The sequence below is a fragment of the Amblyomma maculatum genome, chromosome 10, assembly GCF_055883805.1.
Source record: "Amblyomma maculatum isolate TAMU_Amacu chromosome 10, ASM5588380v1, whole genome shotgun sequence".
Classification (NCBI taxonomy): domain Eukaryota; kingdom Metazoa; phylum Arthropoda; class Arachnida; order Ixodida; family Ixodidae; genus Amblyomma; species Amblyomma maculatum.
Genome location: NC_139353.1, coordinates 123,439,937 through 123,457,446, shown reverse-complemented (window position 1 = coordinate 123,457,446; position 17,510 = coordinate 123,439,937). Strand labels below are relative to the sequence as shown.

The 17,510-nt window shown below is 47.2% G+C and overlaps 1 protein-coding gene across 2 annotated transcripts in view; it reads left to right on the top strand.

Moving 5' to 3' along the window:
* LOC146177390 (protein stum homolog) overlaps window positions 1–17,510 on the top strand; it is a 316,488-nt gene that overhangs the window by 91,733 nt on the left and 207,245 nt on the right. The window contains exon 4 of one of the 2 annotated variants that reach the window (XM_084580445.1): window positions 14,321–14,490. The exons of the other annotated variant lie outside the window; for it this stretch is intronic. Within the exon in view, the coding sequence (XP_084436571.1) occupies window positions 14,426–14,490 (65 nt within the window). The 5' untranslated portion in view covers window positions 14,321–14,425. The remainder of the gene's footprint in view (window positions 1–14,320; window positions 14,491–17,510) is intronic. 2 annotated transcript variants of the gene reach the window in all.

Below are 17,510 nucleotides of genomic sequence, written 5' to 3'. Positions count from 1 at the left end.
TCTCGTCCAAACAAGACCGTCCGAGCTTTCAGTGCGCGCGCCAGTTGATCGGCCAGCAACCCCGCAGTCTTCATCGTCCTTAGTGTCGGCGCTGTATCATCTTCTTCCTTACAATTTCCCCGGCGGAAAGAGGGAGCCATCCTGGCGACTTATAAGGCGGGGGTATGACAAGGGGGTCGTAGTATGGCTTAAGTAGACTGACGTGAACAACTTCTCAGCTGCGGCGACGGTGGTCCGAAGAAGGCGTTGGCGGTTCCACGACGTGGTTAACTGGTGATGTACGCTCTAATACACGATAAGGGCCATTATACTTCGCAGAGAATTTGGAATCGGGCGGAAGACAGAGACAAACGAGGGTGTTGGTAGGAAAGTCAGCAGCGGGCTTTCCGTGATCGCTCTCATGTCGGCGAAGATCTTGAATGTCCGACGTGAATTAGCGAGCCAGCTGACGGCACTGCTCAGCATTACGGGCAACAGCAGAAAGAGAAGTGTACTCTGAACTGTCGGGGTGGTAAGGAAGTATGGTGTCCAGTAGATAGGAAGGGTCACGGCCTTATAGGAGGAAGAATGGAGAAAGTCCAGTCGTCTCCTGAGACGCTGTGTTATAGGCATAGGGGACATACGGAAGCACCTGGTCCAAATTAGACGCGTCAGAAGAAACATACATGGCGAGCATGTCACCAAGAGTTCGGTTAAACCTTTCTGTGCCGCCGTTGGTTTGGGGATGGTAAGCTGTGGTGGTTTGATGTATTATTTGGCTAGCTACCAACAGCTCATGGACCACTTGTGATAGGAAGACGCGGCCGCGGTCACTGAGAAATGCAAGTGCCAACTGTGCGGTAAAGGACACTCGCAGGGTGACAAAAAATGTCGAGAACTCTACCGCGTTCAGTACGAGGTGAAGAGAGGAAATGGGAGCGCAAGGTCAACTTGCAGCAGCAGCAGTAACTTCAGAAGCAGCGGTAACGGCAAGTCGAAGTGACCGTCGAGGAAAATCACAGAGTTCGTTCCAAGGTCAAGCGTAGAAACGAGGATTCTCGCGCTAGACACGACTCCTTCCCGAGGCTGGAGGAGACTACCGAAGGGCGGCAGTAGCGCGGCCGGTCGAGTTCCCGCTCCAGGGGGCGTTCCGGATCCAGACGCAGCTGGAGATCGAGTACCAGGGACCCGGCGAACCCGTGGACTAAGAAGCGGAGCCTGAGCAGGGACCGTAAAAATGCAAGCTTTGGGAGTGGGGTTTCCCAGGCAAATGATAAGAAGAAAGAGGAGATCTATAAATTAAGGAAAGAAGTTGGAGAGGCTAAAGATATCATTAATAAGCTCACTCAAGAGTTGCATAGACCAAAAGGGCAAGCGAGTACTGGGTTCCTCTCCCTCCATAGAGCGCAACCGAAATTGGTATTGAAACTAACTGCCCTGGCCCCTAGGGCTGCGTCTCCCACGCGGCCTGCGGCACCGGAGGAGGAAAAGGTGATTGCAGAATCGGCTAGACCGCCCCCAATGAAACGCAAAGGGGAAACGGTGATCCATTGATGGCACTAGAGAAAAGATTAGAAGCAAAATCGAAGCTAAATTGGAATCTTTCATGATCCAAATTATGGGAGAAATAAATCAAATTCAAAGCCATATTCAAACCCTTACGGGCGAAGCAGAACTGCAAAGGGCAGAATTAGTTGCCATCGGAGAATGGCGGCAAAAAGCTAAGGAAAAATTTGATCGGGTCCATAATGGCCAGAGGCGCACCAGGTGAGTCTTTGATCTGGCAGTGGAACTGTCGCGGCTTCCAACGCAAGCGGGTGTTAGTGGAACTGTACTTGATGCTATTAGATGAGAAACCATTAGCTATAACCCTGCGAGAGACAGGTAAGGCAGCAAACCTCTCGGGATACCAATCTTTTTCAAGTGACAGAGTTAAGAAGTCTCACGTCACAACGTTGGTTAAGAGGAACATTGCTGCAATCATGCACGAAATCAACTCGAAATTAATTGAGGCAGTGCTATTGGAAATTCTTACGGGACGAAAAGAGCAACCAAGCGTGTTCCTCTTAAATTTGTATAGTACGCTACAACAGAGAAATGTGAGATTTAGGGCCCTCTTTCGCAAAGCGATAATTTCAAGGGATTACCCTTGCTAATAGTCAGTCGTTGATTTCAATGCGACGTACCAGGAATGGGATTACGCTAAAGAAGATCCTAAAGGCAGGCAGTTATGGGAAGCCGCACACGAGCTGGGACTCACCATGTACACGGACCTTACTTTTCCATCCGGGGTGGGTAACAGCGTCTGCGTAGGCACTTCCCCTGACTTCACCTTCTCCAAAAATGTGACAGATGTGAACTGGCGAAATTTGGAGCAAAAGTTTGGCAGCGACCATTTCATTTTGGCCTCGATCCTTGAAAAAAGAGTAAAGACGCGCCGTGTGTGTCAACCGAGGCTTACGCAATGGGAACTATTTAGGGAAAAGTGAGGGAAGGCTGCTGCACGGTAGAAAAGTAGACGGAGGCCCTCATGCGTCACGTTGGAGAGGCAATAAAGACTCTTGAAGGGGACGATGGCCCGGAGATAGCGGATAGCAAACTGCTTCACATGTGGGAGGCAAAACATGGTATGGAGCGCAGACTAAAGAAGGAAGAGTGGAACCGTAATCTTAGAAGGAGGATAGCTAGACGTAACAAAGAAATTGAAAATTATGCGGTCAAATTAAGCGAACAGAATTGGTGCGTAGATGCGACGAGATGGAATGGGGCATGAGCCTTTCCAGAACGTGGGGTCTGCTGAGACACCTATTAGATCCGACCAACTCAAAATCCCAGTCAGGAATTAGATTATCAAAAGCCAGGCACGCGTTTAAGGGTACAGACGCGGAATTTATGGATGCACTAATCAACATGTACATTGGTGATACTCATAGTGCCCCCCTCCCACAGTATGACGGAGCTCCCAACAAGGAGCTGGACGCACCTATCACGGAGGCGGAGGTCAGGGCAGAAATATTGGGACTAAAAACGAAATCGGCCCCAGGCCCTGACGGGATAACTAATAAAATTTTAAGAAACCTGGATGATGACTCCATCAGCGCTCTTACTGAGTATATGCAAGAAATTTACACTAAAGGCCACCTGCCTCGGCAGTGAAAGTCGGCAACGTAATTCCATTCCCAAATCCGGGCAAACCCCCAAAACAAAACATCTAAGACCGATTTCTCTAACCTCATGCATGAACACATTGATGGAGCATGTAGTCCAGACACGACTGACGCGCTTTATGAAGAAAAACGACCTGTGGCCGCACGAGATTGTCGGCTTCCGACCGGGTTTGAGCACGCAAGACGTGATGCTCCGACTCAGATACGACATAATCGACTGGAGTTCTAGAGACGACAAAGTGATTCTCGGCCTGGACTTGACAAATGCTTTTGATAAAGTTAAACACGAAGCGATTCTCCACGGTCTCCAGGAAATCGGAATAGGTGCACGAACATATGAGTATCAAGGATTTTTTGTCGAATAGAACTGCCTGCATGAAGTTTCAAGACATTCAGTCCCCCACAGTGAAGTTAGGGAGCAGGGGGACGCCGCAGGGCTCGGTTCGCTCCCCGTTCCTTTTCAACGTGGCGATGAGGAGCCTTCCAGAAGCTCTGAGGAGCATAAAGGGGCTAAATTTCAGTATTTATGCGGATGACATCAATCTCTGAATTAACCAGGGTAGTGATGCGAGCATTGAGGAGTGCCTACAGGCTGCGGCTGAAACTGTCGTAGACTACGCTGCCGGTAGGGGTCTCTCATGCTCGCCGCAAAAATCGGAATTATTCATCTATAACCCAAAGTCACTCCGATGCAAGGGCAGCTGGGAATTTGACATTAAAGTAGAAGGGGAACCAGTTCCAAAGGTAAATCAAACCAGAATCTTAGGACTCTTCATTCAGGAGAATGGACATGGAATAATCAAAAAGCTAGAGGGATTCGCCACGCAAGCCATTGGCATATTTAGAAGGATAGCGTTGAAAGGACGAGGCCTGAAGGAAAGAAGCTTGCTTAAACTAACCCAAGCTTACGTAATAAGTCGCGGTAGCTATGCCACGCCGTTCTTGGATATTAGGTCGGCGGAGAAGAAGAGATTAGACTCTCTCCTTAGACGGTGCATAAAGAGGGCACTGGGCTTACCAATTACCACATTCACAGAGAGGCTCCTTTCTATGGGAGTGCACAATAGCTGGGACGAAATAGCGGAGGCTGTCAGAGTTTCGCAGCTGGAAAGATTAAGTCGAACGACCACGGGCTGGAAATGGTAGGCCTGCAGACAGATAGTGGACTACGAAAAAAATCAAGTGCCCCACAGGACTGCAGAGAAAATATAATCATTCCCCCCCTCCCTCGTAACATGCATCCCATATTCAACACAGAGAGGAGGGAGAAGAAAGCAGAAGCACTAATCATACGCTTCGATTCGATGGACAGCAAGTCGGTTGCGTACGTGGATGCGGCAAGTGGCAAAACAGGGGCGGCGGTCGCCTCGGTGGTCGACGGCCGAGATGCTCTAGTATCAGTCGCCACCATTAGTTGCCGCAACGCCGAAACGGCTGAAGAAGTTGCAAAAGCGCGCGCTTGCGTCGCAACGCAAGCCAATTTCACAATCAGCGATAGCAAAACGACTATTTGGAATTTTGGAAAGGGTAGGGTCTCGCCAGAAGCGGCAAGGATTCTGGCCAGTAGACGACTAAGCATGAAACTTCGCCTAATTTGGAGCCCTGCACACATGTCCGTTCCTGGCAACGAAGCGGCCCACACGTTAGCCCGAGCTCTCTACTTCCGGGCAACTGTGCAGTAGCCCGACTGCCGGAACATGGACGAGCTTCTGCAAAATTATACGTTGATTCCTCAAAAAACAGGTTAAGCAGCAGATTGGTGTCACCACCGGATAAAAGTCTAAACAATAGGGAGGCAGTCGCAAGGCGGCGCCTGCAAGCTGGAAAATTTGTAAATCCGGTCTGGGCATATTATGTCCAGATGGACGATAGAAAAAACGATAAATGCAAGCAAGCACTGTGGGGAGCGAAGGACCCTCGACTATATAATCTTGGAATGTGCTAGCTCGCCAGGGGCTAAAACAAATATGAGTTGTAGAGACGCCTGGGAGGCCCTGCTGAGGAGCGAGGTCTCTGCTCCACAGCAACAAGCCATCCGCCTAGCGGCAGAAGCCGCAAAGAGCCAAAACCTGTTTGCCTGCTTCTGATCGCCGAGGTCTCGGCTCCCGTCCCTTAGGCCTGGGTGCCAGAGGCGGGGATTGGGGGCCTTCTTACCTGGTGGAAAACTAAAGCTGCTATCACATCTCATCCGTAGGCAGGGCTGCAGTCTCCGCGTAGTGAGTGAGGTGATCCACGGCGAATATTATCCAGCGGTTGTCGAAGATGGAAGGGGGTCATAGAGGTTGGGCCGACACGATCGATGGGTCGCGCTGGACAAGGCAATGGCTGTAATGGGCCGGCGGACGGGTGTGGAGACGACTTCCGCTGCTGACAAGCAGTACAGGAGCGAATATAGCGGCGGATTAAGTTGTACATCCCCCGCCGGTAGTACCGCTGGCGAAGACACACGTATGTCTTCAATAAGCCAGCATGTGTGCTTTGCGGGTCGTCATGGTGATGGGCACAAATTTCTGTGCAAAGATGGCGAGAAATGACCAGGAGCCATTTGTGACCAACCGGGCAATAGCTTTTGCGATACAGCAGACCACCCCGGATTATAAAATGGGATTTGTCAACGAAGAGCTCGCGGGAATGAAGCGTTAAGGACGCGGTGAGGAGGTCTAGGAGCGAATATATCTAGGGATGCCGGCGTTGTTCAAAAGGCAGGTCGTTGGAAGTATGGGCTGCAATGGAGGGTTCGGATATCGAGTCCGAGGGTCCAGGAGAAGGCAGCGGCGAGCGCGACTAGGCGTCAGCGTCGGAGTGTTTGCTTCCTGATCGGTATATCACGTCATCAAAGTCTTGAAGGCGAAGAGCCCAGCGACCGAGGCGTCCAGAAGGGTCTTTCAGGGAAGCCAACCAGCAGAGAGCATGGTGACCGGTGATGACATTGAAGCGGCGGCCATATAAATAGGGGAAAACTTTGTTAAGGCCTACACGATTGCAAGACCCTCCTTTTCCGTGACGGTGTAGTTAGGGTCCAGCTGGTGATGATGATGATGAGTTCAGACAAAATGGTACATACCCACGGCGGGGGATTGGCCAGGGTGCATTGTAGATTGTAAATATATGTTCAAGGACTGCAATATTCAGATAAATATGGATGTTTAACTATAATTTGGAAAAAAAGGAAAAGAAAAAGTAATGAATTCGTACCTAGCATCGGAATCTACCTGTTGAAATTATGTAATCATGAATAGAATCGCACACTGGTTTTAAGGCATATTCCTTGACGCTTGCCCCCAAGGAGAGGAGAACTGTAGTTGCTAAGTAAATTTTGTGGAGTGATGCGAACCTCCGGGAGAAGAGTAAAAAACGATCTATGGATTCAATTTCTTTACAGCTCTCACAGAGGTTAGTAGCAGCCCCGAACGACATAAATACAGATTTAGTTTCAATAATCTGAAGCGCTAGAGAGTCATATACACTTCGCATAGCCTTGAAACACACATGGGGCCACGCCAAGGCCATCTGAGGAGTTGGTAATATGGCGCAGAAAGGAGAGGCTCATGAGGTGATGTAGTCGTTGGAAATTTTGAAATCGTGCTAAAGTTAAGTAAAGGGTATTAGGTATGAATGGAACAAAAGGTCCGCTGAGAGCGGTTTTTGCTAAAAATCTGCCCTTTCATTATATGTGATACCACAGTGGCCAGGGACCCATTGAAAACGCAAATCTGAAATGTGAGGAGGAAGAAAACAATAAAAGGAACGGCAAAGCAGAGTGTCCTTCGAATTTTCGAGCGATGACAGCACGGATAGGCTGTCAGAAAGAAGAATAACCTTAGAAATATTACTAGCGATTTTAGTCAAAGCCAACTCAATGGCCAGAAACTCAGAAGCGAAAATTGGAGTGTAGTCTGGGACTCGAAATGTATAACTCCAGTCAAGAGCCTGGGAGTATGTGCCAATAGCTGCTTTTTGATCCTACTGAGACGCAGCTGTAAAAATGGCAGTATGGCTCGGAAAATTGTCTAGGTAAACCTCTATAAGGGCATTTAATATATTGGCAGACAAATGCTTAGCGTTCTCTGGGAGGGTGTCATCAATTGAGATTATAGTATCAGGCCGCCGGTGGTTAACGTGTACTAAAGAGGTTATTGATACTGAAAGTTTCGACAGCAGAAAATAAATAAACACAACCTGAGGGAGCTTATACCTAGGCCAAATATTATCAAAGAAGTATGATGGGATCGAAGTAAATATGGGGTTAGCCACTCCAAGGACAGGCTCCAAAGACCTTAAATTTGTTCGCACAGTTAGAAGCTGACACCGCGAATTTAGATTAGATAGCCGAGCTTCCAAGTAAAGCAAAGCATTGTCCACTGAGCTTGTCATTCCAAAACAAACAGGAGTTCAAGCTTGTACCTTGGGCACCCAGAAAAGAGAATGGAGCCGAATTCAATTATTGGTCTACGTAGGTCTTATAAAGCAAGAGCAGAGTGTCCCGACGCATACCATATTTCGTATTGCTGATTCTTATCAACCGGCCTAGGGCACGTTCACCTTCAAGCACAAGGCTTCTAATTTGAGGCCTCCAGTCTAACTCTGGGTCGTATAATATACCCAAATATTTAATAGAATCAACCTGAGGGATTAGGACAAAATGATAAGACAAGGAAATGTTAACGGGAGTTGTCCGTGGGAACACTAGGAGGGCACATTTGCTGACATTTAAAGTTGGGCTTAGGCTGTCCAGCCTAAGGCTAACTGCCCTGGAGATCTCTCCAGGGCATCTAGTTAATCCTGCAGCAAATGATAAGGTTGTGAATATTTGTGGCAGAAGCAAAAAAAGCTATATTGTCTGCATACGCATAAACATTGACGGCCGGGTGAATAAGCAATGTCACGTATTAGTATATTGAACAATAACGGCGACAGGACTGCTCCCTGGGGTACACCTCTTGAATGGGTGTAAGTGTTGAAATTTAATGCAATCTTTGTGCAGAGGAATGATCTATCCTTTAAACATTCTCTAATCCACGCAAAGATGTATAACGGAGGATGTAGAGCAGCTATCTTATGAAGCAAAATGCTGTATTCTTTGCTGTTGTACGCCTTGGCAATATCTAAAGTAACTAGAGCTGAAAGCCCCATTTTGCCTCGTGGCAACCCTAATACGACTCCGTTCCAAATCGAGCATCCCCGTCGGAATCCAGTCTGAGCCTCGCTAAAGCCTTGGAAGGATAGAACATGATCCGTGAGACGAGAGCAGACTATTCGTTCTATAAGCTTAACTAAATTTGAAGTGATAGAAACCGGCCGAATGCTGTCGAGATAAAACCCTTTCCCCTGGTCTTTCAGTAGTAAAATTATTTTCGATGTTTTCCAAGCTTGTGGAATCCAAGCTTTTTCCAAAGACCAATTCACAATCTCCAATAAGCCCGAAGCAAAGTCTTTGAATAGTATTTTCAGCATGGCAACTGATATTCTGTCAACTCCAGGGGCAGCCGATTGCAGGCAATGAACTACAAACATTAATTCAGATGTAGTTACCTCAGTGAAGTTTGTACCAAACTGCAATCGGGCTGAAGAAAAGGTAGTGCAAGCTTGAAAGCGCCCCGCAAGGCCTCGGGCAATTGATTCCAAATGATCTAATTCATCTTTTTTAGACAAAACAGCGGACTGGGTCGTATGAAATGAGGGCAACACTTTTGTACGTTCCATGTATCTATAGATAGATTTCCGGTTGACTGGGATAGACAAATAGGTGTTCAGATTCGCATTATATTTCTCCTTAGTCTTGGACATTGTTCTTTTAAATGAAGCTGCAAAGAATTTGTAATTAATCCAGTTGTTTGGGCACAGATTATGGACTAGGCGCTTCCATGCGGCTTTCCTCTGACGATAGGGTTTTTCGCATTCTTCATTCCACCAGCTCGAAGGAGTCTTGTTTTTAATGGCAGGCTGAACAGTAAACTCTGATCGCCGAGTTGCGTCTAAAGCTGAATACAATATTTCAGGACCGCGATTCGATTTATCAGAAGGGGCAGATGACCTGAAGGCCTCTTCTAGACATTTCTTGAACAGGGTAATGTTGACAAATTTGCACGATGTACCAGTTGACCTAATCGAATTACATGCAATGTTGAAAGTGATAGGGTAGTGGTCACTTGACGTACCGAAGTCTATTGTAGACCACGATGATACTCCAATACCATTTGTAGCTAATGTTAAATCAATAGCTGAATGAGAATTTGCTCTCATAAGTATAGGCGCGACTACTGTAACATTGAACAGCATTTCTAGACAACCAAGACCAAAGTAACTGCCCACTATAGTCTGTTCTGAAACCCCATATGACATGATAGGAATTGAAGTCCTCAGCAAAAGCTACATTTGAATTAATTGTCAGCAAAGCTACTAAACAATTTGTCCTACGGACGCCTGTGGGAAAGTATATATTTGCAATTGTGACCGGGACACACTGCGGGACAATTAAATCAACGGCAAGTATCTCACAATCAGGCCCAATAAAGTCATGAACCACTTTAGCACGATGAACTAGATTTGTTGAAATCAATGTTAACAAGCCTCCGCTCCGCCCCTGCCGTGTAGGCGAGCAGGTCTAAAAGCACGGTAATTTTTAACTGCGAAAGGGCGATTAGGCCAGAGCCACGTTTCTTGCAGTACGATAATATCAGCGATAATTTTAAGAATAAGGTGCTGCAGGTAGTCGAAAGAAGATAAGATAGAGCGACACTTCCACTGGAGTACAGAGATTCCCGCTATGATTATTGCTTTAAACATGAGGCAGCAACAGCCTCTTTTAAGACATTCGTTTTCTTTGCAGTTCCTTGAGCACTTTTTTGGTTTGACATACGGATGGCCCGATTTATTAGGAGAAGAGGGAGCACAACGCTTCTGAGATGGACAGGCCATCTCAGCATCTGACTGACATGCGGTAGAAATAGGGATTGAGTCAGTATCGTTTGCTTCCACAGGCGTGGGCGCAGAAGAGGAGGTAGGTTGAATGTTATCTAATGTTTGATAGGAAATTGAGCAGGTAGACGGGGTGAGTATCTAAGGACGACAATGCAGCCTGCGCGGAAATTACGCTCTGCAAAGCATAGCTGAATGTATTAATCAAGCGATCAAGTACCCCAGCAATAGCCTTCTCTACTACAGCAACAACAGACTTTGTTAAGCTGGCTTCAACATCAGGAGCTGGGGTGCGGACAATATTTGCGTATGCACTTTGTTGTTTTGCTACTAGGGCATAAGGTTCTGAGCGCGAGCACCTGTCGCGTTGAATAATGTCTAGGACACTCTGCTCATCGGCCCTCATTGGACAAGTGGTATCATCAGCTGTGTGACTGCATTGGCAAAGGCAGCAGTTCATAGACTCAGAAGTGCAGTGATCTGAAGCATGAGCACCGCTGGAAACGCGGCAGCGCGTTGCCGATTTGCACGCTTTGGCACTGTGCCCAAAAGTACGGGAAGCTCAGAGTAAATTATAGAAGGAACGCCTGAGGAAATTGGACAGTAACAGATGGGCAGCTAAAGTATTTAAATACCTGTACTTAAAAAGCGTTGACTCAAAATGGAGGAAACGAACTATTAAACTAACTAGTAAGTATGCTAGTCACAAGGACGGAGAAATAAAGAGCATTAAGCAAAAGGTGAAAAACACAGAAGGTAAACATTGGATAAATTCGATGGAAAAGAAACAGAGTGTGGAATTATACCAAAAGTGGAAAATGCAGATCAGGAAGGAAGATTTCTTTGATAACTCAAGAGGCAGTGCCCTACTTTTTGAAGCTAGATCAGGGTGCCTTAGAACACGTAGCTACAAAAAGAAATTTAACAATGGAGATGACGCATGTGCTGTATGTGGAAACTCCAGTGAAACAATTGACCCTATTATACTCGAATGTAATGGTATCCATCCAGAAGTTGATGCAGGCTCAATCACTGTTCCTGAAGCTCTGGGGTTTATAGATAACAGTGGCCGGATGAATAAACCGGCGGTGGAAACTAGCAAAAACGACTGGAAGATTGGTGGCTTAAAAGCAGAGAAGTGACATAATGTTAGTAATGTAGGAACAAAAATTTAATAAATAGAATGATGGTTTAGTTAACCAATCTAAATCAATAATTAAGATATATGGAGAAAAATGAGCATGATAGCTACTGCTACCACCCCGTTTCAAAGGGGACGCTCCTATATTCCACCCATCCATCCATATCTCCAGGTGATCGAAGTCATTCCTAAACCCTCCAGCATGGCGCCTCTTCCTCTTTGGCTCTCACCATCCTCCCTTCCCTTACGGCACGGGTCAGGTTTCCACCGAGATGTGAAAGATACACGCACCTTTGCTTTCCTAAAATGAATTTAAGAATTTTTCGCGATGGCCCACCGCGGTGGTGCAGGGTTAAGTTGCGTGTCTACTGTGCCGGGGTACCCTAGTTCGATTCTGACCGCCGCCGGCTTCTCTCCCGGCTGTATCCTCTGAGCTCGAATCGACCGAGAAGATCGATTCCAATCCGGCCTACACCTTCAAAGACATCGTAACTTTCTATCAAAACTCGCATCGTAAATACCCTAACCTCTGCAAAGGGTTGGGAATATCGAACAAGAGGCTACTACTGCGCCTCTTCACTAACACGATGCTGTGCCCGGCAGTACTTCAACATTTTGACTCCCAATTCACTGGCCAGTGACAGTACTGGCCAGTGACAGAGGTGGCTGAAACCTACCGCACGGTGTGGGCCTGCCATCCCTTCTCCCATCCCAAAACCCTCCCGGGGGGACTGGGAGGCGACCCTGCTCAGCTGCTGGTACTTACAGGCCCAAAGGGCCTTAACGCGACGTGCGCGGCTGGCGGCAACAGCAGATGGGGTTTCTGACTATCGACCCCACCTAGTATTTGTAAGGTCGAGGCCCTTACAGGGGGTAGAAATTACTCCAGAACTCTCCACTACGGCTCCGATTTCTCCTCACTTTCACTCCCACCTTCCTCCTTTCTCTTACGATGCGGCTCAGGTGTCTACAGAACAATTGCGACAGATACTGCGCCTTTTTGTTACAGATACTGCTACTGTATACTGTGTGTTGCGGCGTTCGAGGAAGTGACAAATGAAAGGCGTCGCACGGACGCCTGGCATACGCAGTGCGAGACCGCCGCAGTTTTGACTACTGGCTACCAGTGATTTGGCTACTGGCTAAAGTTGGAGTTTGAGTTTGTTTTGATTTAGACAGAATTATCTGGGTGAAGAGGGCTAACGGTGACATGCGTGGTCGCCTTACTGGGCCCTAGACACCCTGCATTCATACAGACAGAGTTTATTGGAACACAGCAAGAACATAGCAAGCTTGGAACACAGCAAGAACACGGCAAGGAATTTCATATTGCAATGAGAAAAGAAAACACCTTAGTTGCAAAACAAACAATACTCGCGGATAGATTTACTTGACAAAAATAAAACACCTTTGTTTTAAAAAAGTAGTACAAGTGAATACGTTAACTTGAGAGAGTGAAAACAAAGACATTCCAGAAGAACTTAATCTTCCACATAACGTATAATATGCGAACAATGCATTGCTTTCACGCACCAGCTGGTTTAAACTCGTTCACGCTGCTTTCGCTCAAGAAAATCACTAAAGAAGAAAATCTTTACCTGTTTTCGGAAAGCAGGCAGAGAGGAACAGGTTTTCATGAGATCATTCAGGTCAGGATAGAGGTTCCAGAGGTTAGGAATTTGCCAACTGAATAATTGTCTGCCATGATTCGTCCGGCAGTTGTTCTTGATAAAAATGGTTTTCGTAAATTCGTAATGTCTATCATGTTTTGTATATTTGAACATGAATAGTGATGGATCGCTTTTAAAATCTGAAAAGCAACCTCTGATAATCGCAGCTTAAATAATGACTCAATATCCAGAATTCGATTTGGCCTACAATGTAATGATGTCGAGTCACGTCGTGATAGGTTTTCGATAAAGCGGAAACCTTTTTTCTGTAATAAATAGAGGCTTTCCATATTTGTCCTCGAAGTGCTGTTCCATACAAGCAGGCAGTAATGTAGCCGCGAGTGAACAGTTCTGAAATAGAGCTGATGCCGCAGATAACGAGGCGACAGTAAACGGAACCGATTGAGCATACCGATGCACAGTGCAACACTGCGTTTAATGAAGCGAACATAACAAGACCAACTCAGGTTTTCGTGAAACTGAATGCCTAAAAAATTGATTTCTGAAACACGTTCTAGTGGTCGCGACTGAAATATCATTTCATTACTACTATTAGCAGCCCTGTTAACTGGAGTAAACACAATGTTCTTCGTTTTGTCAAGATTTAATGCTAGCTCATTTGCAATAAGCCAATCAAATAAATTCTCAACCCATAAATTTACATGTGGAATTAAGGAGTCTAAGTTTTCTGCTGAAAAAAAAAAATACACTTGTATCGTCGGCGTAAAGGATAATAGGAGGAGTTTCTGGTAGAGATAAAATGTCGTTAATGTACAGAAGAAACAAGGTAGGTTCTAAAATTGCCCTTTGGGGAACCCCAAATGTAATCAAATCAGACTCGGAGGTGAAATCATTGACAACAACATATTGAGGGCGGCATGAAAGGTAATTTGCAATAATTTAAGTGGAACCCCTCGTATTCCATAAAATGGCAATTTGTTAAGAAGTATATCATGGCTTGATGTATATCATGTTTAATTGAATCGAATGCTTTACTGAAATCTAGAAAAATACCTAATGTGTACAGATTATTTTCTATTTTCATAAGCTTTTCCTGGATACTACGCAAAGCACATTCAGTGGATTTATTTTTTTGAAATTCGTATTGGCTTGAAGAGATTAAGTAATGTTTATTGAGATAGTTAGTGATTCTAGTAATAATCACTTTATCTACTACTTTGGAAAACAACGGGAGAACTGGGATAGGTCGATAATTACTGATGATATTTACAGCACCGCCTTTAAACAAAACAGCTGATAATGTTATAAACACCATTGGCCGATATCATATCAACAAATTCATTCACAGCATGAGATTGTTTTTGCATATTAATATTGAAATCATCCTTTATTACCACAGGTTTACTTTGCAAGGCAAAATAATCCAATGCAGTGTCGACAAAAAACTCGAAGTTTGTGACAGACACTGCGCCTTGTCTTTCCAGTAAACCGATTTGAAGTGCCACTGATGCCTGCTGTACTGCGTCTGCTTCTGTGTGCTGTGGTGCGTCTTTCGAGGAAGCGCCAAATGAAATGCGCCACACGGATGCATGAATCGGATTCCCGGCGGGGTAGGACATACTACACCGCTTTTGATGTCATCATTCCTTTCAAGGTACGACATACTACACTACTAATAACGTGATCATAAATTTCAAGGTACGACATATTACACCACTGATGACATTAACATTAATTTCAAGGTTCGACATACCACACTGATGACGCCATCATTTATTTCAAGGCATGGCATAATACACTACTGATGACGTCATCAAACTAAAGCGTTACGGACGGACATCATTCTGGCCACGAAAAGAGCCCTTAAATGCTTTCGCCTTAAAGAAGGGCAACAGACAGCCGAGAGAGAATTAAGTAGAGCCACCAATTCCAGCTTGTTGTCATAGGCACGAAAGAAACGAGTGTGCCAGCCTCGTAGAGACCGCCTCTCCGTTAGCTACGAGTTGGCCAGGCAAGTATTTCTAGATGATCATGTGCAGACTCTGCAGCGCCGGTGCATTGCACGGGCCGGAGTTCGTCGAGGCTTAGCGAGGCAACATTGCAGCAGCAATAATAAAACGGGGCCAAATAGTTCGCTTCGATGCGTGCTCGAATTTCAAAACGTCGCTACTGTGCCGGAGTACCCGGGTTGATTGATTTATAGGAATGGGAAAGGCGCGGTAACTGTCTCACTTGTTTTTTGTGGACACCTCAACAGCGCCGTAAGGGGGAAGGTGGGAATGAAAGTGGAAAAAGAGAAACAGGAGCCGTAGTGGAGGGCTGCGGAGTATAGTAATTTCGACCACCTGCGGATCTTTAACGTGCGCTGACATCACACAGCACACGGACGCCTCTTCGTTTCGCCTCTATAGAAACGCAGCCGCCGATACCCGGGTTCGAACCCGCCCGCGGCAACTGCGTTTCGATGGAGGCGAAATGAAGAGGCTTCCGTGCGCTGTGCGATGTCAGCGCACGTTAAAGATCCCCAGGTGGTCGAAATTACTATACTCCGCAGCCCTTCACTACGGCTCCCTTTCTCTCTATCCACCTTCACTCCAACCTTCCTCCCTTCCCTTACGGCGCGGTTCAGGTGTCTACAGTTACAAGTGTGACAGGTACTGCGCCTTTTTCTTCATGTAAACCTATTATTATTGCTATTATTTGAAATAATATTGCTTCACAGGAAATGAAAGGCGCTGTACCTGTCACAATTGTTCGGTGGGCACTTGACGCGCTGCCTAAGAGAAGGGAGGAAAGGGCGTCAGATGCCCACCGAACACAATTGTGAGAGGTACCTACAGCGCCTTTCCTTTCCTGTGAACCAATATCATACGCTTAGTGGCAGAGCGTAGGTATCCCTCTACGCTTTCGCTTTGTGCTGAAATCTGTCGGATCTGCCAGAAAACAGCCATACGCTCCACGAAAAGCAACATCTAGTTGTCGAAGCGAAATAGGCTCTTTAACGGTATATTTAAGATTTATCTGCAAAAATCCCGGCTTGGGTGGTGCAGGTGCACGAGTTCCTTTACAGAACCCAGGTATTTTACCTTCGGTTTCGAAGCTTAGGAGCAGTGCACTGACAGGTGTTAAACGTTTTCAAATTTGTGCACGCTAGGACACAAAGTGTCGAAGCGAACTATTTGACCCTGTTTTGTTATTGCTGCTGAACGTTGTCCGCCGGGGTGGCGCAGTGGTTACGGTGCTCGACTACTGTTGCCAAAGATGCGGGATTGAATGGCGGCCGCTTTGCAATGGAGGCGAAAAGCAAGGCGCCCGTGTGCTGTGCGATGTCAGTGCACGGTAAAGAAACCCTGGTGGTCGAAAAGGTGGTGGCTGTGAGCGACGGCGCCTCTCATAGCCTTAGTTGCTTCGGGACGTTAATCCCTACAAAACAAGCAATGTTGCCTCGCTGAGCGTTGGCGAACTAGGGAGAAAAGCGGGAGAAAAATCGGAGGAAGAGAGAGGGGTGCCGTATTGGAGGACTTCGCAGTAATTTCGACCACATGCGGATCTTCAGTGTGCACTTGCGAGCACTTGCATCGCCCAGCGGTCAGTTCCCGGCCCTACGGGGCTGGATGTCAGGTCAACGCCGCTTGCGGCGGGGGCTAGCCAGCCACCGAATTTTATCTGTTGTAGGCCGTCATTGCACCCGCCATTGCTTCGGTGGTGGACGACGGCTGTTGTTAGGGCGCGCGTCTTTCTCTCCCTCGTCTTTTCCTTTCTTCTCTATCTTCTGTCGGCATGAGGCAGGGTGGGCCCCGCCGAGGTGGTGTAGTGGTAAGACGCCCGACTACTGTGCCGGAGTACCCGGGTTCGAACCCGACCTCGGCGGCTGCGTTTCGATGGAGGCGAAACGAAGAGGCGTCCGTGTGCTGTGCGATGTCAGCGCACGTTAAAGATCCCCAGGTGGTCGAAATTACTCCGCAGTCCACTACGGCTCCTCTTTCTCTCTTTCCACTTTAACTCCCACCTTCCTCCCTTCCCTTACGGCGCGGTTGCGGTGTCCACAAGAAAACAAGTGAGACAGTTACCGCGCCTTCCCCTTCCTATAAATCAATCAGGTATGAATCAGGTAGGCAGGGTGGCTCAGCCACAGAGTCAGTAGCAGGACCGTGCATTTTCTTTTCCTTCTTCCTACAGCCACGACACCAACATCGCGCAGCACACGGACGCCTATCCGTTTCGCCTTCATCGAAAGCAGCCGCCGGCGGTTGTTGCTGTGGCTTTAGGAAGAAGGAAACGAAAATGCACGGGCCTACTACTGGCTCTGTAGCTGAGCCACCTACACTGCCTCGGGCAGACAAATAAGAGAAAGCAGAGAAAAAAGAAAAAGAAGAGGGAGAGAAAGACGCGCGCCGCAGCAGCTGTCGTCCATGGTGGCGGGTTCAATGACGGCCTACAACAGATAAAAATTGGTGGCTGGCTAGTCCCCGCCGCAAGCGGCGTTGTCCTACCGTCCCAGCTCTGTAGGGCCAGGACGCCACCCTTCACCACCTCCCCTGGCTTGTCCGCCCCGCCGGCGGTCGGGATCGAACTCGGGTACTCCGGCGCAGTAGTCGGGCATCTCAGTACACAGCGGCGTTGCTGCTATACTTGACGCGCTAGCATTTCGCACATAGAGCGACGCTTGTTTTT